Below are 22,191 nucleotides of genomic sequence, written 5' to 3' on the forward strand. Positions count from 1 at the left end.
GGCAGGATTGTGGTCAGAGGGAGGAACTCTGGGAAGAGAGAAGCATGGGGGAGTCGCCACCCAGACTCAGAGGGGTCGGGATGTGTGAATCTGAGGAGAGGTGAGCAGCCACATGGCAGAACTTAGGATGGTGTAAATGGGATAACTGAGTTAGGAGAAGCTGGGACAGGCCCAGCATGAAGCCTAGGCCTCCATAAATAAATGTAAGTCTGCTGTCATTATGCAGAGCAAGGACAGGCAGGCAGGAATGTCCCACAGAAGCAGCAGGAGCTGGAGCAGGAGCAAGAGCAAGCAGACAAAGAGCAAGCGATTCCTTCCATGTCTTCACTGAGGCCTCCAGCAGAAGGTGTGGCCAGATTAGAAACGGGGAGGGACTCCACTCAAATAATCAGGATTACAGGTGTCTCTTCCTCCATCACAGGAAAGGATCAGAAACTGACCTTCCCACTTCACCTTAAGCAAAACCGCCTCACAGATGTTGCCCTCCATTTTGGGGTTTTAGTTAACCCCGCATGTAGCTGACATCAAACAATCAACATCATAGTCCAGGTCAGAGTCTGCACCTACTCTGGGGCTTTGCAGCTCCTCTGAGCACTCAGGGCTCTGCTTCCTGCCTCTTCTCTTACAGGGCGTTTTCTTCCCACGGCTGGAAAGCATGTAAAGTTCTTCTGGATGTAAGTGTGATGAGAGCAGGGCAGCATGAGACCTGAGACCCTGGAGAAGCACAGACAGCAGGGAAGCCCTGGGCCAGCTCAGCCAGCCTGGGTCCCCTTTACCCTCAGCTCCGTGGGCTCAGACTCAGTCCTCTCCGTTTCTTCCACCAGGTGGCGCCATTGGACAAGGATGGGACGCTTCTCTACCATCCTCAACAGGTGAGACCTGGAGGGTCAGCAGTGGGAGGGAAGATGGGGGAAGGGGACACCTGTTGTTTTAAAAATATAAAAAGTAAAAAAAAGTATGGGTTGTCTTTTACCCCGTAGGTCCTGCACTGCGGTGCCCCAAGACATCTGCTAGGTATCTTGACAGAAACACATCCCAACTCCTCGGCGTCCCAGTGTCTCCTACCACTGCACACTTTCCTGCATTCAAATGGTCACATAAAATAACACACAACACAATAATCTTTGACCCAATTGATAAGATAGAATTGCCCACCTAAACATACAAATCCCAGTATCATCCATCCCTTAGGAAATTAATAACGACCTGTAAATACACAGAGCGGAATCTTTTTTTTTTTTTTTTTTTTTTGGTTCTTTTTTTCGGAGCTGGGGACCGAACCCAGGGCCTTGCGCTTCTAGGTAAGCGCTCTACCACTGAGCTAAATCCCCAGCCCCCACAGAGTGGAATCTTAATGTCAGCCTCCATCGTCCTGCCATGGCTTCTCTCTCTCTCTCTCTCCCTCCTGTCTCTTTTCTCTATCCCAGTCTCCTCCTCTTCCTTCAAACTTCTCTCCCACCCACCCTTCCTTCTCCTCCAAGGACAGGCCTCCTTCTTTTTTTTTTTTTCTTTTCTTTTCTTTTTTTCCGGAGCCGGGACCGAACCCAGGGCCTTGCACTTGCTAGGCAAGCGCTCTACCACTGAGCTAAATCCCCAACCCGACAGGCCTCCTTCTATCCTGTACCTGCCCCTCACCTGTATTTTACAAATTCAATGGGGGAGAAGGTTCTGGTGAAGTCACCTGATTCCTGAGTATGTGACTAGGCAGCTGTCTTTGGAGCAGTGGAATGAGCATCAAAATACAGATAATTCCAGGGCAAACCACAACAGACACCTTTCTCTGCAGGAACGCTGTTGGATGATTGGATGTCCTGGTCTGTTATAAATTAGTATCCAACCATCTGAGTGGAATTTCTCTTGTTCATGCGGAATCAAAACTGACATCTGCTCAATTACAAAGATCGGCAAACACTGTGTCTTCTCCCTGGGGTGAGGCTGTGATCCACTGTGCCCAGTAGGTCCATACAATGAAAGATCTTTTGTATATTTAATTTTATGCTGTTCTGCAAACTGTCATTTCAATACACACTATTTCAACCATCTCAGACTTCCTGTTACAGAGCTCTCTTCATTGGCTGGTGGTCCACTGTTGTCTGAACAGCACTGTGCCCTCCGCCCCTGGCCTCACACTCTCGATGTGTAGAAGAAAGACAGGCAGGATTATTAAAATCATGTTTTTATATTTTATTTTCATGACCTGTCCTCTTTGTGCATATAAACATGTAGGTGCACAGCCATTGATCCCTTGGAACTGAAGTCACAGACGGTGGAAGCCACCGTGTGCTGAGGGAACTCAGCCTGGATCCTCTGCACCAGCAACAAGTGCTCCTGGCTGCTGAGCCCTCTCCCCAGCCACCATTGGAATGTTTGCCTCAGGAACCACACAGCTGCCTCACAGCTGCTGGCTGACGCCATAGAGAAACCAGAGGCCAAGGAAGAGACAGGGTCAGTGCAGAGCCCAGGAGGGAGGGGAGCTGGGCATGGATGGGGTGAGACCTGAGGGACAGAGACACAGAGGGGCTGAGCAGGAGGAGACAGAGGCAAAGGGGAGACCTAACTCAGCAGAGTGCCCTGTGTGAGGGCATTTCCCTCAGCCTGCACTGGACACATCTCCAGAACCCTGCTGGCCTCTTACACTTCACAGTGACTGCTGTGCTGGTTTGAATGAGAACAGCCACACAGGCTCATGGGAATGAATCCTTCAAATCCAGCTGAGGCCATGTTCAGAGAGGATTGGGAGGTGTGGCCTTGATGGAGGATGTGTGCCACTGGTGTGTGCACTGAGGTTTCAAAAGACTTTCACTGGGCTGGAGAGATGGCTCAGTGGTTAAGGGCAACGACTGCTCCTGAGTTCAAATCCCAGGAACCACACGGTACCTCACAACATCTGTAATGAGATCTGATGCCCTCTTATGGTGTCTGAAGACAAGTACAGTGTACTTTATGAATAAATTATATATATTATATATAATATTTTATATTACATATATATCAAAATTTTTTTAAAAATCGACTTTCACTATTCCCAGTGTCTCAGTCTGTTACTTGCAAATCAAGTCGGGAGCTCTCAGCTGTTCCCCCACCACACCTCTCCTCTGCCATCATGGACTCAAATCCTCTAAACTATATAACAGATTAAACATATTCTTTTGTAAGATACCTTGGTCTTAGTGTCTTATCACAGTAATAAAAACTAACTAGAGCTAGTGTGCTGACACAGGCCTTCAATCCTATTGTGGTTGATTGACTAGGTGGTCCCCATAGACTCATGTGTTTGGATGCTGGACGCACAAAGAGTGGCACTAGTAGGAGGTGTGGCCTTGTGGGAATAGGCGTGGCCTTGTTGGAGGAAGTGTGTCACCTAGAGGAAGGGCTTTGAGGTCTCTGTGCTCATGCTCTGCCCAGTGAGGAATGAGAGCCTCTTCCTGGCTGCCTTTGGATCAAGATGTAGAAGTCTCAGCTCCTTCAGCACCATGTCTGCCTGCAGCTGCCATGCTTCCTGTTATAATGGACTAAACCCCTGAAACTGTTACCCAGCCACTATTGAATGTTTCTTTTTAGAAGTGTTGCCTTGGTCATGGTGTTTCTTCACAACAATGAAAGGGAAACTGTGACACCCAGCCCTCAGGATGCAAAGGCCATGTATCTCTGGGAGGTCAAGGCCAGCTTGGTCTACATAGTAAGTTCCAGGACAGCCAGAGCAGTGCAGACAGACCTTGTCTCAAAAACCAGAATAAATAAGAAGAAAAGTAACAGAGACAGATCCTTTCTGTGGGGCTGCCTACCCCAACTGCATCCTTAGGTCAGTCAGGATGGAACCTAAGAGCTTCAACTTCCCACGGAAAACACTCACAGCACCTAAGAGTGGTTCACTGAAACAGGAGCCGCAGAATCCTGGTGAGGCTGCTGGGCTGCTGTGGAGACCTGCATGGGGAGGTGACTGGAGTTCACACCTGTGCTCACCCACATTTGTTGCTCTGTGTGATGGGTGCCTCTCTTCAGGAGCCCTCACCCATCTCTCCTCTTCTTTCCACTTCAGTTCTGTGACTGCGATTTGGAGACATCCACAGAATGAAGAAACGTGTAAATTTAATATTTCCCCACACTACTGATCAAGTTAAGAGAGCCTGGTCTCTGTGGGGTCGGGGGGGGAGGGGGGGGCTGCAGGCCAGAGCCTCCTCTTAAAGGAGAAGCATCTCTCCACTGCATCCACAAGGCTTGTGTTGTGACTGTATTCCCGGAAGTGGCTTTTCTTCTAGAAGACTCCAGGGTCTGACTTCTGAAGAGAAGAAGGAAGAGGAGGGTGGAGGAGAGCACACAGGAGCCTGGCCTGCGGGTCTCCTGGTGTCCACACAGCTTCTGGGTGACACCATGAAAAACAGCGGTCTGTCCCACAGCCCAAGGTTCAGGCAAAGTCTTAGTCGCCCAGAGGTGAGGTCAGGGGCGGGGCTGGGGATTCCCCATCGCCCAGTTTCACTTCTGCTTCTAACCTGTGTCAGGTCCTTCTGCCCGGATACTGACGACCCGCTGACAATTCTCACTCCCATTGGGTGCCGTGAACCCTGTGAACCAATCAGCGTCGTCATGGTACAGGAGTTATAAAGTCCACGCAGCCCGCGGGACTCAGATCCGTCCCGGATCTCACAGGGGGATGATGGAGCCCTGCACTCTGCTCCTGCTGCTGGCGGTCGCCCTGACCCCGACCCAGACCCGCGCCGGTGAGTGCGGGGTCGGGAGGGAAACGGCCTCTGCGGGGAGGGGCGGAGGGGGGGCACCGGGGAAGCCGGGTCCCCGCGTCGCACACCAGACCCCCGCCCCTTCTCCACCCGCGTCCCGACCCCGCGCTCTGCTCCCCGCCCGGCCCGCGCACCCGCCCGGGGTCCCGGGAGGAGGTCGGGGTCTCACCGCGCGCCGCCCCCAGGCTCTCACTCGCTGCGGTATTTCGTCACCGCCGTGTCCCGGCCCGGCCTCGGGGAGCCCCGGTACATGGAAGTGGGCTACGTGGACGACACGCAGTTCGTGCGCTACGACAGCGATGCAGAGAATCCGAGATACGAGCCGCGGGCGCCGTGGATGGAGCGGGAGGGGCCGGAGTATTGGGAGAGGGAGACCCAGAACGCCAAGAGAAACGAGCAGGTTTACCGAGTGGACCTGAGGACCGCGCTCCGCTACTACAACCAGAGCGAGGGCGGTGAGTGACCCCGGGTCGGAGGTCACGACCCCTCCGCGTCCCCACACGGCCGGGGACTTCCGGGTCCCAAGTCCGAGGTTCGGGAGCAGAACCGACCCAGGCCGGTTTCCCTTTAGGTTTGGAGGAGTCCGCGGGCGGGCTGGGCCTGGGCGGGGCCGGGTCTGACCGCGGGGTCCCGCAGGCTCTCACACCATCCAGAGGATGTATGGCTGTGACATGGGGTCGGACGGGAGCCTCCTCCGCGGGTATTATCAGGACGCTTACGACGGCCGCGATTACATCGCCCTGAACGAAGACCTGAAAACGTGGACGGCGGCGGACTTTGCGGCACAGATCACCCGGAGCAAGTGGGATCAGGCTGGTGTTGCAGAGAGACTCAGGGCCTACCTGGAGGGCACGTGCGTGGAGTGGCTCCGCAGATACCTGGAACTCGGGAAGGAGACGCTGCTGCGCTCAGGTGCGGGGGCCACGGGCTTCTCCTCCTCTGCCCTCGGGCTGGGTCTCAGTCCTGGGGAAGAAGGAACCCTCAGCTGGGTGATGCCCCTGTCTCAGAGGGGAGACAGTGTCCCTGGGTCTCCTCATCCCTCATCACAGTGACTGCACTGCTCTCCCAGGGCCCAGCCTTCTCCCTGGAGAGTTCTGAGTCCCTCTCAGGAGGGAAGGAGAGAACTTCCCCACTTAACAGCAGGGGCTCCCTGCTGTCAGCCATGGCCTCTCCCAGGCCAGGTTCTCTGCCCACACCCACTCTCTGAGGACAGTGACTCCTGTCCTGCTGAGTGTGTCAGCCCTTACACCTCAGGACCAGAAGTCTCCTTTTCCTCATAGGAGACATGGGCTCCACTACACTAGGCTGGTTCCCCCAGTTTCTAGAACTTTCCATAGAACACGTTCTCACAGATCCCTCCCTGATGTGGGGTTTGCCTCTCTTCCACACCCCAATTCTCTCTCTTCCTACAGTGGAGAATGGTCCCATGAGCCCTTGTGGGTACCCTGGAGGAATATAAATTGTGGGATTTCTTTTTTCTTTTTTTCTCTCTTTTTCTTATCTTTTACTTTCTTTTTTCTTTCCTTTTCTTTCCCTTTTTTTTTTTGAAGGAATTATTTTGCTTCCAGTCAAGTTTTCTCTGCAAACACATATTAAATCAATTATTTTCCATTCCCTCTTTATTCTGTGACCACCCATCTCATGCTATAAAACATCACATAAGGACGGCCATGTTGACCCACTCGAATCATGTGGATTTCCTCTTAGCTTCTGAGTCCCTCAGGAAAGTGTGCAGTTCTGTGCTGAGGGCACCAGCTCTCCCTGCAGCTCACTAGTGAGATGACAGTTGAAGTGTCAGACACACACAGTTCAGTGTCATCATTGATTTAACTGTGTCTTGTGTAGATTTCAGTTTGTCTTGTTAACTGTGTGATTTCTTAAATCTTCCACACAGATCCCCCAGAGGCACATGTGACCCTTCACCCCAGACCTGAAGGTGATGTCACCCTGAGGTGCTGGGCCCTGGGCTTCTACCCTGCTGACATCACCCTGACCTGGCAGTTGAATGGGGAGGACCTGACCCAGGACATGGAGCTTGTGGAGACCAGGCCTGCAGGGGATGGAACCTTTCAGAAGTGGGCATCTGTGGTGGTGCCTCTTGGGAAGGAGCAGAATTACACATGCCGTGTGGAGCATGAGGGGCTGCCTGAGCCACTTTCCCAGAGATGGGGTAAGGAGGGAGCCTTCTGTAGACCCTGAGCTGGTCAGGGCTGAGAGCTGGGGTCATGACCCCCACCTTCATTTCTTGAACCTGTCCTTCCCAGAGCCTTCTCCATCGACCAACTCCAACATGGAAACCACTGTCATTTATGTCGTCCTTGGAGCCATCATTGGAACTCTGGCCATCATTGGAATTGTAGTGGCTGTTGTGAGGAAGAGGAGGAGAAACACAGGTAGGAAAGGGCAGGGTCTGTTTCCCCTCAGCTCCCTTTAGAAGAGCGCTCTGCTCATTAATGGGAAGCACAGCCACACCCCTCATTGCTGCTGTCTCCAACTGGGTCCTCTGTCAGTTCTGGAGACTTCCTCTGTCAAAATCTTCCTTGAACTCTCACAGCTTTTCTTCTCACAGGTGGGAAAGGTGACTACACCCCTGCTCCAGGTTAGTGTGGGGGCAGGAGTGTCCCTGAGGGTATTGGAGTGAAGCTGGAGATGTTGGGAGGTCAGGGAATCCATAGTAGCTCCTCCAGAGAAATCCTCTGGGGGCTGCAGTTGTACCGTGCGTGATATGAATACATACATACGCATATACATATACACATACACATACACATATACATATGTTTTGTTTTACTCTAGGCAGGGACAGCTCCCAGAGCTCTGATGTGTCTCTCCCAGATTGTAAAGGTGACTCTGGGGTCCGACTGGGGAGGGACAATGTGGACATGATTGGGTTTCATGGACTCCCAGAATCCTCTGTGAGTGGAGGGTTGTTGGGCTGTTGTCTTCACAGTGATGGTTTGTGACTCTCATTCTCTAGCATGAAGACAGCTGCCTGGAGTGGACTGAGTGACAGACGATGTGTTCAGGTCTCTCCTGTGACACCCAGAGCCCTCAGTTCTCTTTAGACACCAGTGTCTGAAGTTCCCTGTGATTCTATGGCTTCTGTGTGAAGAACTGTGGAGCCCAGCCCGCCCTGCACACCTGGACCCTGTCCCTGCACTGCCTGTGTTCCCTACCAAGGCCAACCTTGCTGGTCCAGCCTAGGGTTCAGGGGTGGGGACATCTGCATCCTGTCCCTCCCTGCTACCCTGAGCTTGAGCTCCTCACTTCCACACTGAGAATAAGAATCTGAGTGTGAACTTGATTGTTCACATCCTTGACCCAAGTGTGGATGGCTTTTTAATTACTGGATTGAGAATACTTAGAGGTTTTTTGTTTTGGGGTTTTGCTTTGTTTGATTTTGTTTTTGAATAAAATAAATGGCAGATGGAGAAGCTTCCAGAATCTGTGTCACTAAGCTGTGTGTCTGGTGGGACAGGGTGAGGATGTGGGAGCTGAGTGTGGACAGGCCTGTGCCCAGGTGTGCTCAGTCAGTTCTTGTCTTTCATGGGCTCAGGCCTCAGCTCTGTCACCTCCAGGCTGTGCCCTCTCCATCACTGTGAAGACATGGGGAGAGTCTGTGATCACAAGGACACAGGGAAGGCCAGAGCCTTGTCCTGTCCCCAGGATGATGAGCCCCCAGGGCTGAAGGTCAGAGACTCAAGTGGGGTCCTCTAAAGTGCAGGGTGCACAAGATGAGTCACTACATTTCCTCCCACCCACTTGATTTAGCTGCTAATGATGGGGTCGGGAAGCTGCCCTGGGCTCTCCCTGTGGCCATGCTGCTGTGGTGATTTCTGCTTCTCCTCTCTGGTGTCTTTCCCAGGGTTCTCAGGGTCTGGTGAGGTCTGTCTGCTCATCTCTCAGGAGCACCTCCACAGCTGAGATAAGACCTAACAGAGAGGCTTCTCCCCTGTAACTTGGGTACCGATTCCTGAACCTGGACTGTCTTACCTTTTCCGTCTTGTGTTCTGGAGTTAACTCCCTGAAGTCTCTTAATCTCCACCCCCAGCTCTGTGCACCTGGGTCTTGCAGCTGATGCACCTGTGGTTGCTCTGCCTTTGGATGGCTCTGTATGGCAGGAGAGCAAAGTCCCCCTCAGAGGCCTGTGACCATTTAAATCATCTCATATTCATAGCACTAAAGACACGGGAGGCAGAAGCTGAGGGAAAAACCTGACAGCTCAGCAAGGAAACGTTATTTTCTTAACTACGTACGGGATATCTATTTACCAGCCTGATGCTACAAGTAGACTCCAGCCCTTCAGAAATCTGTCTGTGTCACTCTATCAGTCTGGTCTGCCTTTCTCTTGAGCTCCTGCAAACCCAGGAGGGCTCCTGAGCTCTCTTTCCTAGATTTCTGTTTTACCTGTGTCCTACAGCTGCTTCTCTGTCATTCCTGCAAGTCCTAAGAGAAAATCCTATTCCATAAAGGCTCTTCAAAGCTAACAGAGAGAGAGAGAGAGAGAGAGAGAGAGAGAGAGAGAGAGAGAGAGAGAGAGATCTTCCAAAAGTCCAATTACTTATAAAAAGTATTTAATTCTTCCCTTTGCTGAACCATTTCACTGTCATGGGAGTTGGGGTTGGGAGCTGTCCAGGGAAAGCCACTACAGGCCCAACCATTTCACCTTTCAGGTTGAAGGTAGCACAAGGCCACCTGCTGACCTTGCCTCAGGTCATAGAGCAAGGACCACAGGACCTCTCCCAAGCACCTTGCCTTAAAATAAGCAGGGTCTTTCCCTTCTTTAGCATTCTTATCTGTGGGGAATTCAGAGGCACCCAAACCACACCAGGACACAAATCCTGGATCTGCCAAATGCGGTAACTACTGAGGATTTTATATTTTGCTAACCATTAGGTTTCTATGTACAATAATAAAATATTCTGTGACATGGGCCTGTCAGTGTTTAGGAGCTGAACATTTCTGGTCTGGGCTTTTCTGGCTGTCAGGGGAGGGCAGTGTCTGGTCAGGCTCTCTCCTTTTATTGATCTGGGTGAGTGGCCATGGTTTTCAGAGGACCTCCCAGGTCAACTCTGAGCTTTATGACTTTTGATGCAATCTAGAGGTTTTTGTGTCCTGTGTAAATATAAACAAATCAGCATCCCCAACACCATAGATTTGCTGACTTCCATTCTGATGTTAACACATCCTGATAGTATATAGGGTGATTTAATTCCACATTTTTTCCCTTGATCCAGTGTCTCTCGGCAGCTGTTGTTGGTCTCTTGTTAATATTCAGAAAATCCAAAGTTAATGGAGCACACTGTATACTACCCCTGGGGCCTTTATTCTTTCTTTTTGTTTTATAGCTGTGTTCTTTAAGGTGTAATTGGGACTTTTCTACTGTTTGCCCTGCAGAACTGTGTGGTGTAGCTGTAATGTGCTTTGTAATGAGGGAAGAATTGCTGCATCTTACTGGAGACGTATGCAGCGCACTGTTGGTCCTAGTTTGTACACCTATTCCCACCAGAGCCATGCCTTCCAGTAAATGTGTAATCACAGAGCCAGCCTTTTCAGATGTCAAAGCATTTGCCCATTGGAAGCCTGAGTATGTGTCAATGGTGTGGTGCAAGCCTTAGGTTCCCAAATTCTGCAAACTGAAACACATCCATCTGCCAGATTCCATTTTTTATTTACTTTGTTGGTGCCCTTAGAGTTACTTCTAGTGTGTAATGGAGTTTGGTTGTACAAAAAACAAGTAGGACATTTCTTCATAAATTCCTTCGCTTGTTGCCAGGTTACAGAATTTTTCCTTTAAACCTTAACTGTTAACATAGTGGTTTTCAGGAACATCTGAGGCTCCTAACACATTCCTTGTGAATAATTGGTCATTTCCTTCATTCCCTGTGCTAATGGACCTGGCAAGACCATGAGAGACTGAATGTGGGTGATAAGTCATGGACAGTCGCTATTTCTGATTGCCTGGTGCAGCGGCAAAAATAACGTGAATTCTGAATTATCCAGAATAAATCAGGCAGTTGCTGTGTGCAGAACAAGTCTTTCTGCAGATTGAGCCTCAGTCACTATATTAAGAGATTCTGGAAAATGTGATAATATCATAAAGATTGCACACAACTCTGACTTTTGAACTGAAGCCCATGGTCTTTGAATTGCTTTCCCCCCCCCCCTCTGATTTATAACTAAGCAGCCATTCCCAGCTTTTTCACCTGGATGGAACGTAGGGTCTTCAGGAATTAGTGTTCCTTTTGCAATACATGGGACGATCCAATTAGTTCTTTTTGTAAAGTGAAGTGGCTTTCTTTTAGGACATGTGTTAATTGCTCCCAAATAGATGTTACAAACATTTTGCCAATCCTCATTGATTACCCTTAATGACGTAATCTCAGCATTAGTTTACGGCTCTAAAATTTTCATGCTTCTATTCCTACAATTGACACAATCATACTTTTATAATTAAATCAGAAACTTTGTGATATAAGGCTTTAATTTCTTTACTTTCAGTGTGTGCTAAGAAGCTTCATTCTAAAATGCTACTTCCCTTTGTCTAATGAGCCCCGCGGGAGAACGGGTTAAAGACAAAAGAACCAGGGTGTTGGGGGGCGCTGCGGGGACCTTAGCACCCCAGCCTTTTGTAAGTTGTGGGAGACCGCACAGCACGGCACGGGGCGCGGCCGCCGGAGGAGCCACCCCTCGATGCCCGCCGCCCTCTCCCAGTCCCGGCGGGTCCCAGCACAGTCTGGGCTCAAAGTTCAAGGCCGCCCCTGCGCCACGCCAGCCGGCAACAACAGAAAGTGCGCGGGCTCTGGGCAGGTGCTCAGACGAACTGGTGCAGGGACCTGGGTCGGTCCAACCCGAAGTTTGGCCTCGCTGTTGCCGCCGTCGCCCTCGCAGCCTGGCCCACCTCTGCCCGGCGCCCGCGTGGAGATCGGACAAGCCAAACCTGCTCGCGCACCTGCCCGCCGCCGCCCTCAATGCAAGAAATGTCCATTCACTGTCTACTCGCATGGCGACCTCCTCCCAACATCGCGAGCTGCTGAGTGACTGTGGGCCTCCATCGCTAGGCTACACCCAGGGAACTGAAATAGCCAGGGGCCTCAGAGTGAAGGTGCAGAGCTGCTGGCCACAGGTGAAGATTTTTCAAATGCTAAGGTCTCAGAGAGCACTTGCCTGGAATCAGGGTCTGACATGGCTTTGTGCACAGCTGAAACTAATCCTTGCAAAAGAAAAAAAAAAGTCAGTGATGGCTTCCCCTGAGACTTGCATGATTTTTCTAAGTGATGTGGACTTCCGTCCTGGCTCCTCCACTCCGTTCCCAGCCCTTAAAGCTGCTCAGCAGCACTGTTCTGAGATTGTATCCTCAAGTTGCCCTGTTCCTGTACAGCAGCGCAGAGCCCCTCTCAAGTGGACCTGAGCTGTGTTAATTCCCCTCCTCCTCTGTGCTCTTCCACATTCCTGGCTTCTTCTCTCCATCATGGCAACCATTACCACTGAGGTCCAGCCTCTGCTACAGCTGTTACCAATCCTCCTCAGTCTTGGGGAATAGTTCAATTCTAAGTAGTCTAAATATTTAGAGTTCGTTTCACATAGGAAAAGGGCATCCCTTAGGACACCATTGTGTCTTTGAAATGCCTTAGGTCCATCATGTGTACAGCACCCCATCCTGTATTGTCATAACCGTGTGGGTGGATTATCTCCATTAGCCAGCATATGCTGTGGTGGAACTACTTGGAATGCTGTTGGGATTCTGTGACCCAGGACAGCCTGTCCTCAAAAGGTGCTGTGGGTTTATCCCTGTCCACGAAACATGGCAATCTCCTCTGACCACCCTCCTGCTTTCCACTTTGACCTGACCGCCCTCTGACCCAGGTTCTTCCTCTCTTTCTACCTGCGGGAATCTCCCTCTCTCTGCTCCAGTCACTGGAAATGAGCCTATTGGTTCTCCCTTTTCTTGTGTTTGACATTTTTTAAACTCCGTCTGCCTCTGCTAGTTTCTCTAGCTGGACAGCCAACTCTGCTACTTCTCATAAGAAAGAGATGAGCTAAGGGGTTGGGGATTTAGCTCAGTGGTAAGCGCTTGCCTAGCAAGCACAAGGCCCTGGGCCCCGTCCCCAGCTCCGAAAAAAAACAGAAAAAAGAGAAAAAAAAAAGAAAAGAAAAAGTGTGTGGAGTTTTGTGTTTGGTTGATTTGTGGTTTGGTTTTGCTGGAGACCACCCAGGGGAGTGTGTCAGTAGAGGGACCAAGGCTTGGATTTCAGGTAGAGAATGGATTCGGCGTGACAGACAGACACAAACTCGAGGTGTGTGCTGCTGCAAAAAGCTTCTTGGCAGAGATTTAAGCAGTTAGAACAGGTATCTCATAATTGGCAGTCATCCAGCTCTTTTTTTTTTTTTTTTTTTTTGGTTCTTTTTTTCGGAGCTGGGGACCGAACCCAGGGCCTTGCGCTTCCTAGGCAAGCGCTCTACCACTGAGCTAAATCCCCAACCCCAGTCATCCAGCTCTTATTCATTACCCCACCAATGTCCCTTGCAAGGAGGAAAGCTGAAGGTACAGTCTAGGAAACAGTTCTCAACTACAAACAATAGTTTAGAAAACTGCCGTTATACTGCCAGACTTGTGGGCACCAGGTATGCATTCATCATTTACCTTTGTTTTAATAAAGTTTAAACTCTATATTTATGGCCTCTCAGAATAGTAAGGAAACTTTTGTAACCATAGTTAACATTTTTTTTTTTGGTTCTTTTTTTCGGAGCTGGGGACCGAACCCAGGGCCTTGCGCTTCCTAGGCAAGCGCTCTACCACTGAGCTAAATCCCCAACCCCCATAGTTAACTCTTGATAAGTTTGTTCAATTTGTTGGAACTTGTCTATGATCTTTCTAAAAGAATCGTTACTGTTTTCAATCTTTTGAAACAAACAAAACTTTTTCAAAAGGGGGAAAAGGCTATTCTGGAACAGTCATGTTGTTAGTAACTGCAATTAATTCCTCTCCTATTTGCTGGGAACTAATGGATACAGCAATTGTATTCATCGCAGCCGTTGAGTTTATCAGGATCACGATGGTGTGAGACGTTTCTGTCTCTGAACTTTCAGTTCCTGAGACATCTAAAGGTACATGACCATCTTCCCACACTGCTATATTCTTAAAATCAGATATTGTTGACAGGCTTACAGTTGCTAAACAAGGCTAAACACAGAAGGCACCTCCACCACATGCATAGACCCTGGTCATCATCTTTTTGTAGGGAGACTGCCAGGGATCTCCAGGAGGCCAAGCCATTCCAGGAACAGGCCTCTGTTCCAGATAGAAAGGAAGCACAAGAGCTTCCTGTCACACAGACTCCACTGGAGTGGGTGTGGCATGGTTTGGTTTTGGTTTTGGTTTTTACAAACAGTAACGAGTTCTCTTAACTCCCTGCCAGTCCTCCTCCCAGTTTCCAGCCCAGCCTCTTCAAACATTTCTCCCAACCCTTCCTGCCACAGTTCTCCTACAGTCTAGTCAAACAGTCCCTTCTCCCAGTTTTCCCAATACCAGGGGCTCCAAACTACACCATGTAGTTCCTAAGCAGTGCTCGGCTAAATCGGTCAAACCAGCGCCAGGCCCCAACTTCTCACCTCAGGTTTAAGATGCCCTCACAGGAACTGTCAAAATTGGTGTCTCTTGTGAAAATGGCTACACCAAGGCATCTATCTCAACCTGAAGCCATCCCAGTAACTGTCCATAGTGGCTCAACTCCTTTTTCCATAAGCAGGAGCTGCCCCCAGGAGCTGTCCATCCTGAGGGCAACTCCTCTCCAGCCTCGCCCAGCAACTCCACAGAGATGGCACCACAGCAAAGCCGCCTGAGGCCAGGAAGGACTTCTTATCCTAACCCATGGGCCCAGTGCTGAGAAAGGTAGTGAGAAAGGTAGAGAAAAAAACCCCTACCAATCCATGAGAAAAAGAAAAGAAAACAACACCAAAACTGTTGGGCCCTACCTTGGTGTTTCCCTCCCCCCTCGCTGAGCCTTTTTAGCCTGTTATTAAAGAAATTGTTTACACCCTTGCAAGCTGCGCTTAGCCCCTGATTTGGGGCTGGGATTCTCCATGGCACCCTTCCTCCCCACCGAGCCTTTCTGCTTGTTGTTATTAAAGAAGTTGTTTATGCCCTTGATTGGGTCGGAACTTTTACCACACAGACCTTTCCTGTTTTCCTGGTTGGGGATTTTCACCTGGTATATAAGGAGATCTCAGTAAAGCCTTGCAGGCACTCGCTGAAAACGGATGACCTGTGTACTTGATTTATTTCAATCCCGCAGACCTACGCCTGATACTCACACACTGTTGGTGCAGGCACCGACATCTGGAGGTCCCACCGAGATCCGGAAAGAGAGGACCAACTGACGGGATCGTTCCAAAAGGCCGGCCGGCAAGGAAGCGGAACGTATTGGGGACGACCGGCGACCACGGGGCAAAACTAGAAGTAAGTAGCGCTACAAAGGTTTTGTCTTAGCCATGGGAACTACAAGTTCCTCATTATTAGTCGTAGATCAGCTTGTAAGTTTACTCAAACAACAAGGTACTGGTATTAAGGTAAAGACAGTCCAAGATTTTGTTAAAACTATAGAACAAGTCAGTCCTTGGTTTATAGTTAGTGGTGGTTTGAACATTCCAGATTGGAAACAGGTTAAAAGGGATTTACAGAAGGCCCTCCAAGATGGGGGATCAGAGAGCATTCCAATTGCTACCTTTTCCTTATGGAGATTAGTGAAGGATGCTTTACTTAGTGAAAATTCGAGGGTCAAAGAACAGGTGATGGAAATTGAAAGGACATTTGGGACTGCACAGGATGAACATACTAAAGAGTCAATTTGTAGGGACAGCAGTGACTCTGATTCAACTTCCTGTGAGTCTGATACAGATGAGGAGATAACATTGGAGAGGGAGATTGAGAAATTGAGGGGGAAATTGAGAAAATGTCGGAATCAAAGAAAAAAGGGAAGAGAGGAGTTATTCCCTCCGCTGGAGTCCTCGCCACCCCACCCCCACCCCCCGCTTATGATGATTATCTCTTTGATGAGGAACGGAGAATTGTAACTTCTGAATCTCCCCTTAGGGGAGTAATATTCCGACCCTCAAGAAGTAAAAATACTTATCCAGTCATGGAGGTTCCTAATCCTGGCCATCCAGATCAGATGGTTCGACAGCACATTGCACTCTCATTTAAGGAGTTGAAGGCCCTTAAAGAAGCAGTATCGGGCTGGAGAAATGGCTCAGCGGTTAAGAGCACCCGACTACTCTTCCAGAGGTCCTGAGTTCAATTCCCAGCAACCACATGGTGGCTCACAACCATCTGTAAAGAGATCCGATGCCCTCTTCTGGTGTGTCTGAAGACAGCTACAGTGTACTTATATATAATAAATGAATAAATCTTAAAAAAAAAAAAAGAAGCAGTATCATCCTATGGGGCCCTAGCTCCCTTCACTATGGCCATGTTCGAGTCCTACACCAATTCCAACTTGACACCTAGTGATTGGCAACAGCTTTGCCGAGCACTACTTAGCGGTGGGGATTATCTTTTGTAGAGAAGTGAATATCAAGAACAATGTCTTGCCACTGCCAGGCTTAATGCCCAGGCTGGCCACGGCAATAGAAATTTGGAAATGTTAACTGGCACAGGTCAATATGCTCCTTTACATATACAGATTAACTATGATCCTGCTGTATATCTTCAAATTGCTACAGCGGCCATCAGAGCTTGGAAGTCCCTTCCCAATAAGGCAGCAGGAGATCAACTGTCAAGGGTTATTCAGGGACCATCGGAACCTTTCCAGGAATTTGTAGACAGATTGTTACAATTGGCTGGGAAGCTCTTTGGGGATGCAGATACTGCTATGCCTGTAGTGAAACAATTGGCTTTTGAGAATGCTAATAAATATTGCAAGGAGGCTATCCGGCCTCATAGATCTAAAAGCCTAAATGATTATATCAAGGTTTGCAAGGAAATTGACGGAGTTTATCATATGGGCCAGGTGATGGCAGCTGCCATTCAAAAGGGGAACCACAGAAGCAAAACATGCTTCTCCTGTGGGCAGGTGGGGCACTTTAGAAGAGAATGTCCTAAGAATAAGATTATTAATGGACCAGGACTATGCCCGCGATGCCGTAAAGGTCATCATTGGAGGAACGAATGCCGCTCCAAGATGGATGTTGAGGGGCGCCCTCTCCCACTGTCGGGAAACGGGCGACAGGGCCCGCTCCGGGGCCCCCAAACCAGAGTGTACGGAGCCATGAATACTGCCACCTCACATCCAATTCGTTTCCCACCTCAAAACAACCCCTTTATGTCCAAGACCTTATCAGAGGCACCCCGGGAAGTGCGGGATTGGACTTCTGATCCTCCACCAGGGCAGTGTTAACACCTCAAATGGGTCCACAAGCCTTAGGGACGGGGGTCTATGGGCCGCTGCCTTTTGGCAGTTTGGGACTTCTTTTAGGACGCAGTAGTGCCCTCTTGAAGGGAATCAGAATACTGCCCGGGGTCATCGATGCCGATTACACAGGAGAAATTAAAATCATGGTCTCTGTCGAAAGGGGTGTGATAGTTATCCCCCAGGGAGACCGTATAGCTCAGCTTATATTATTCCCTCAATTCAACACTGATAATCCAGTAAGGAAATTCAGCAGAGGGAATCAAGGATTTGGCTCCACTGGTATTAGCGCCCTTTGGGTTTCCTCTTTGGCAGAGCGGCCCATACTGACCTTGTGGATTGAAGGCAAGGCCTTCAAGGGAATATTAGATACTGGAGCAGACTCCACAGTCATTTCCAAGAGTTTCTGGCCTAAGGCATGGCCCTTGGACACTACGCAGTTACTACTGCAGGGAATTGGCACTGCTTCGGCCCCCTTTAGGAGTAGTAAAATACTTAAATGGAAAGACGAGGAAGGACATATGGGATATTTTCAACCCTTTATCATCGATGATATTCCTGTTAATCTATGGGGAAGGGATGTTCTTCATGATATGGGAGCTGTCTTGACTACGCAACCTGCTCAAACAATGATGAAAAGTATGGGGAGGAGCCCAGGTAGGGGACTGGAAAAAATTTTTTTACAGGAAAAATCCTACAGTATTAATGAGGAAAAACAGATTATACACCATCCTTGGGACAAGAGTAGCCTGGGAAATTTATCTTAAGGGCCACTGCTAAACAGCCTCCAAGCATTCAACCTTTACCCATTACATGGAATTCTAATAAACCAGCGTGGGTCAGGCAGTAGTCCTTATCCAAAGAGAAATTGGAGGCTGCTCATCTTTTAGTGCAGGAACAACTTGAAGCAGGACATATAGTTCCATCTACATCTCCCTGGAAGACTCCTATCTTTGTGATCAAGAAAAAATCAGGAAAATGGCGTCTTTTGCAAGATCTTAGAGAAGTCAGTAAGACTATGGAACCTATGGGGGCCACACAACCTGGCCCTCCCTCCCCTGTAGCAATTCCTCAATCTTGGTTCATGTTAATTATTGATTTAAAAGATTGCTTTTTTACTATCCCTTTGCACCCTAAAGATTGTAAAAGATGGGGGCTGGAGAGATGGCTCAGCGGTTAAGAGCACCCGACTGCTCTTCCAGAGGTCCCGAGTTCAATTCCCAGCAACCACATGGTGGCTCACAACCATCTGTAAAGAGATCTGATGCCCTCTTCTGGTGTGTCTGAAGACAGCTACAGAGTACTTATATATAATAAATGAATAAATAAATAAAAAAAAAGATTGTAAAAGATTCGCCTTCAGTGTGCCTTCAACTAATTTCAAGGAACCAGCCCATCGCTTTCATTGGGTAGTTTTACCTCAGGGTATGGCTAATAGCCCCACCCTTTGTCAAATTTATGTTGCTGCTGCCCTAAGACCCCTTAGGGACAGATGTCCACAGTTGTATATTGTTCATTACATGGATGATATCTTACTGTCAGCGCCCAATAAAACTGAGGTATTAGAGGCCTTTGCAGACCTTCGGGAGGATTTGCAATCAGCGGGATTGTTCCTTGCCCCTGAGAAAATACAACAGAATTTCCCTTACCAATATTTAGGACATCAATTACTGCAAAAGGGAATAAAACCATTACGATTACAAATTAGATTAGATAAATTGAAAACCTTAAATGATTTCCAAAAATTACTAGGAGATATAAATTGGCTTCGCCCCTCATTACATCTTGGTACAGGACAGCTAAAACCGTTATTTGAAATTTTGAAGGGAGAACCTTCTCCGACTTCCTTAAGAACTTTAACACCTGAAGGCCGTAAGTGTTTAGAACTAGTACAAGATGCTTTGGAGAAAGCTCATCTCAATTATATTGATTATAACAAGCCCTTTTCCTTGATTATTTTTGCATCCTCACATTCCCCAACTGGACTTTTTTGGCAGAATGGTCCCCTATTATGGGTCCATTCTCAGGTCTCTCCAGCCAAGGTGGTGATGGCTTATTACCAGGCAGTGGTGCAATTACTTTTTAAGGCTGAAAAAATGAGTATTCAGGTCTTTGGGGTAGAGCCTAAATTTATTATTCTACCTTATGATCAAGAACAGGTAAATAATGTGATTAGAACTTTTGATGATTGGTCTATTTTTTCATGTTCCACTACTAGTCAATTTGATAACCATTATCCTGAAAATAAAATTTGTCAGTTTTTTAAGTTACATCCTGTGATCTTTCCATCTATAGTCAAAAACCAGCCTTTAAGTAAAGCTAGATTAGTTTTCACTGATGGTTCTTCTAAGGGATACGCTGTGGTTCTTTCAGAGGGCAAAGTGGAGAAAATGATGCTTGATTCTACCTCAGCACAATTGGCCAAATTAAAGGCCCTTGCTTTGGCGCTATCCTTGTTTCCTGAAGAGCCGTGCAATATTTATACCGATAGTGTTTATGTATCTAATATTATTTTACCTTTGGAAACTGCTGCATATGTTGCTCCTGTGTCTCCTATTTGCTCTTGTCTTTTGCAAGTGCAGGCATTGTTGTGGCAACGCAGAGAGCCTATTTATGTAGGGCACATCAGAGGTCATCTGGATTGCCTGGCCCCTTGGCAGAAGGCAATGCTGCTGCTGATCTGTATACTAGGCCACAATTTATAGCTGTAGCCCTTGATTCTTATGATTTGGCCCTTCAATTACATAGAAAATTTCATATAAATTCACAATCTTTAAAACATCGGACAGGATGCACCAAGGAGCAAGCTGTTCAGATAGTTACTCATTAATACCCTCACCCAGTCTGGGTGTCAATCCTAGAGGACTGATGCCCAATGATATTTGGCAGATGGATGTTACACATCCATCTTTTGGGAAATTGAAATATGTCCATGTGTTCATAGATAACTATTCAGGATTGATCTTTGCTTCTGCTCACAGTGGAGAAAAGATCAAAGATGTGAAAAGCCATTGTTTACAAGCCTTTGTCTTTATGAATGTGCCTAGGCAAATAAAAACTGATAATGGACCAGCATATACCAGCAAAACATTTCAACAATTTTGTGCTTATTTCTATGTCCTTCATAAAACCGGTATCCCTTACAATTCTCAAGGTCAAGCAATTGTAGAGCGAGCCCATTTAACCATAAAAAACCAACTTGGAAGACTAAAAGAGGGAGAGTATACAGCCCCTCCTACTAAATTATCAACTATTCTTTATATCTTAAATTTTTTAATTGTGGACAAGACTGGTCTCTCAGCGGCTGGCAGGCACTGGAGGAAGGACAGAGCACACAATGGTTTAGTTAAATGGAAAGATCTGGCTTCAGGAACCTGGAAGGGGCCTGACCCCATCTTAGTCAGGGTGAGAGGATCAGCTTGCATCTTTCCCAAGGATGCTGAGGCTCCTGTTTGGGTTCCTGAGCGTTGTGTGCGTCCAGTGGACGACAGTCCACCCAGGGATATACCAAAACTTCATGAAGAATCTCCCGATCCTGATGCCAGCGGGAATGCATAACAGAACACAGCCCACTGTTACCACAACAGACCGCACATCAAGTAAAATGGCAGCTCGCACAAGGGTAAAACGAATGATTCTCAACCTTACTTTTGTCTTAAAGGATAGTCTATGTTTTGTTAAGATTTTTATAAAGCCTCGTTAAATAGCTCCCTTTTTCATTTATGTTTACTTTTGGTAATGTTTCCATAGCTGATTTAAGTATTACTGTTACCGGGGTTGGGGATTTAGCTCAGTGGTAGAGCGCTTGCCTAGCAAGCGCAAAGCCCTGGGTTCGGTCCCCAGCTCCGAAAAAAAGAAAAAAGAAAAAAAAAAAGTATTACTGTTACCAATGCTAGTGTTAATATGTTTGAGAGATATTTTGTATCCCATTAGTCTTGTTAGAAATGGCAGTTATCTGCCTCCTAGACTAGCACATAGGTGCTGGCCTAAAACCTCTAAGTACTGCCTCTTGAAGTGTATCCGATATTTTTGAAACCTCACATTTTGCCCACATGAGAAGAGTAAACATTTTCTAAAATCTGTGCCATGTGTGTTGGCACCCCTTTTTCCTTTTTGGTTCGGAATGGGGCTGGGACAGTGTCAAGGGAGGAGATTCTCAATTGTTCTTCCAGGTCCTTTCCTACCGACCAGTTGCTGGGAACAAAAGGATTCTAGATGGATTGTTCGAGTTCCTGGTGTGATCCCCATACCTCTGGATAAAGGCTGATTCCCAGTGGTACTCTACAGGCATAAGAGAGACTTTGGCATTACTGTGACAGTCATTGCTACCATCACCATTTCAGCCACTGCTGCTACAGAGGCCAGTGTGGCCATATCTCAGTCGGCAGCTGTTGTTGGGACTGTGGGACTATGGATACATTCTGGAGAAGTCGCCACGGCATTGGCTGTGCAGAATAGCATTAATATTCAGATTCAGTTGGTCATCATCTCAACCAACAAACTGTTCTCAATTGGACTTCCTCTGTGAAACCCATGTTATATCTTGTTCTGACTTTTATCATTTTATGTGTGTAACCCCCTGTTAAGGTCCTTAGTAGCAGCAAGGCTGTTGGGGATGAATGCTTATCTTGATTGCTCACTCTTAGCAGCTGCCCTTGGGCTGTTTTAAGGTACCAACAGATCCAGTCTCAGGCTGAAACCAAACAGGTTTGGTTTTCACTGGCCAGGAATAATCCACTGGCCCAAATTAGGCTCAGTTTGTATGACAAGTAGTTAGCCAAGGACGGGCAACCTTCTGGGACCATACTCTCCTAAGACAGAAAATCCTGAGGCTGGCAGGATTTTCAGAGATGGGAAAGAGTTTTGGAACCCCAGATTGATCCTAAGACAGGCACTACTTAAAAAAAAAATAAAAGAGGGGGAATTGTTGGGCCCTACCTTGGTGTTTCCCTCCCCCCTCGCTGAGCCTTTTTAGCCTGTTATTAAAGAAATTGTTTACACCCTTGCGAGCTGCTCTTAGCCCCTGATTTGGGGCTGGGATTCTCCAT

General features: G+C 48.1%; 1 protein-coding gene, 1 long non-coding RNA gene and 2 pseudogenes across 8 annotated transcripts; 2 read left to right on the forward strand and 2 right to left on the reverse strand.

Moving 5' to 3' along the window:
- On the reverse strand, window positions 627-910 carry LOC224733l-2 (LOC224733l-2 pseudogene; annotated as a pseudogene).
- Window positions 1,977-4,582, reverse strand: LOC134483858 (uncharacterized). The gene is made up of 2 exons (XR_010060972.1): window positions 4,491-4,582; window positions 1,977-4,279 (listed from the first exon to the last, which is right to left on the reverse strand). It is a non-coding gene; the product is annotated as an uncharacterized LOC134483858 (long non-coding RNA).
- Window positions 4,475-8,180, forward strand: RT1-A2 (RT1 class Ia, locus A2). 7 transcript variants are annotated; one of them, XM_063278967.1, is made up of 8 exons: window positions 4,475-4,718; window positions 4,922-5,191; window positions 5,373-5,648; window positions 6,631-6,906; window positions 7,001-7,129; window positions 7,291-7,335; window positions 7,533-7,580; window positions 7,714-8,180. In XM_063278967.1, the coding sequence occupies exons 1-8, from the start codon at window positions 4,652-4,654 to the stop codon at window positions 7,716-7,718; spliced, it is 1,116 nt and encodes a 371-aa protein (XP_063135037.1). In that variant the 5' UTR covers window positions 4,475-4,651; the 3' UTR covers window positions 7,719-8,180. The 7 variants fall into 7 exon arrangements, with proteins under 7 accessions (XP_063135037.1, XP_017457034.1, XP_063135036.1 ...); NM_001008829.2 differs by having other exon boundaries at window positions 4,626-4,718; window positions 7,306-7,335; window positions 7,714-8,177; XM_017601545.3 differs by lacking the exon at window positions 7,533-7,580 and having other exon boundaries at window positions 4,584-4,718; window positions 7,306-7,335.
- A 3,331-nt stretch (window positions 8,181-11,511) lies between these two features.
- Cdk2ap1-ps1 (Cdk2ap1-pseudogene 1) lies at window positions 11,512-11,862 on the forward strand (annotated as a pseudogene).

This window comes from Rattus norvegicus, chromosome 20, assembly GCF_036323735.1.
Source record: "Rattus norvegicus strain BN/NHsdMcwi chromosome 20, GRCr8, whole genome shotgun sequence".
In the NCBI taxonomy this organism is placed as follows: domain Eukaryota; kingdom Metazoa; phylum Chordata; class Mammalia; order Rodentia; family Muridae; genus Rattus; species Rattus norvegicus.

Coding starts and splice junctions, on each gene's coding strand:
- RT1-A2 (XM_063278965.1), top strand. CDS start 4,652: ATGATGGAGCCCTGCACTCTGCTCCTGCTGCTGGCGGTCGCCCTGACC. Junction 4,719..4,921: donor CCCGACCCAGACCCGCGCCG/GTGAGTGCGGGG, acceptor CGCCGCCCCCAG/GCTCTCACTCGCTGCGGTAT. Junction 5,649..6,630: donor GGAGACGCTGCTGCGCTCAG/GTGCGGGGGCCA, acceptor TCTTCCACACAG/ATCCCCCAGAGGCACATGTG.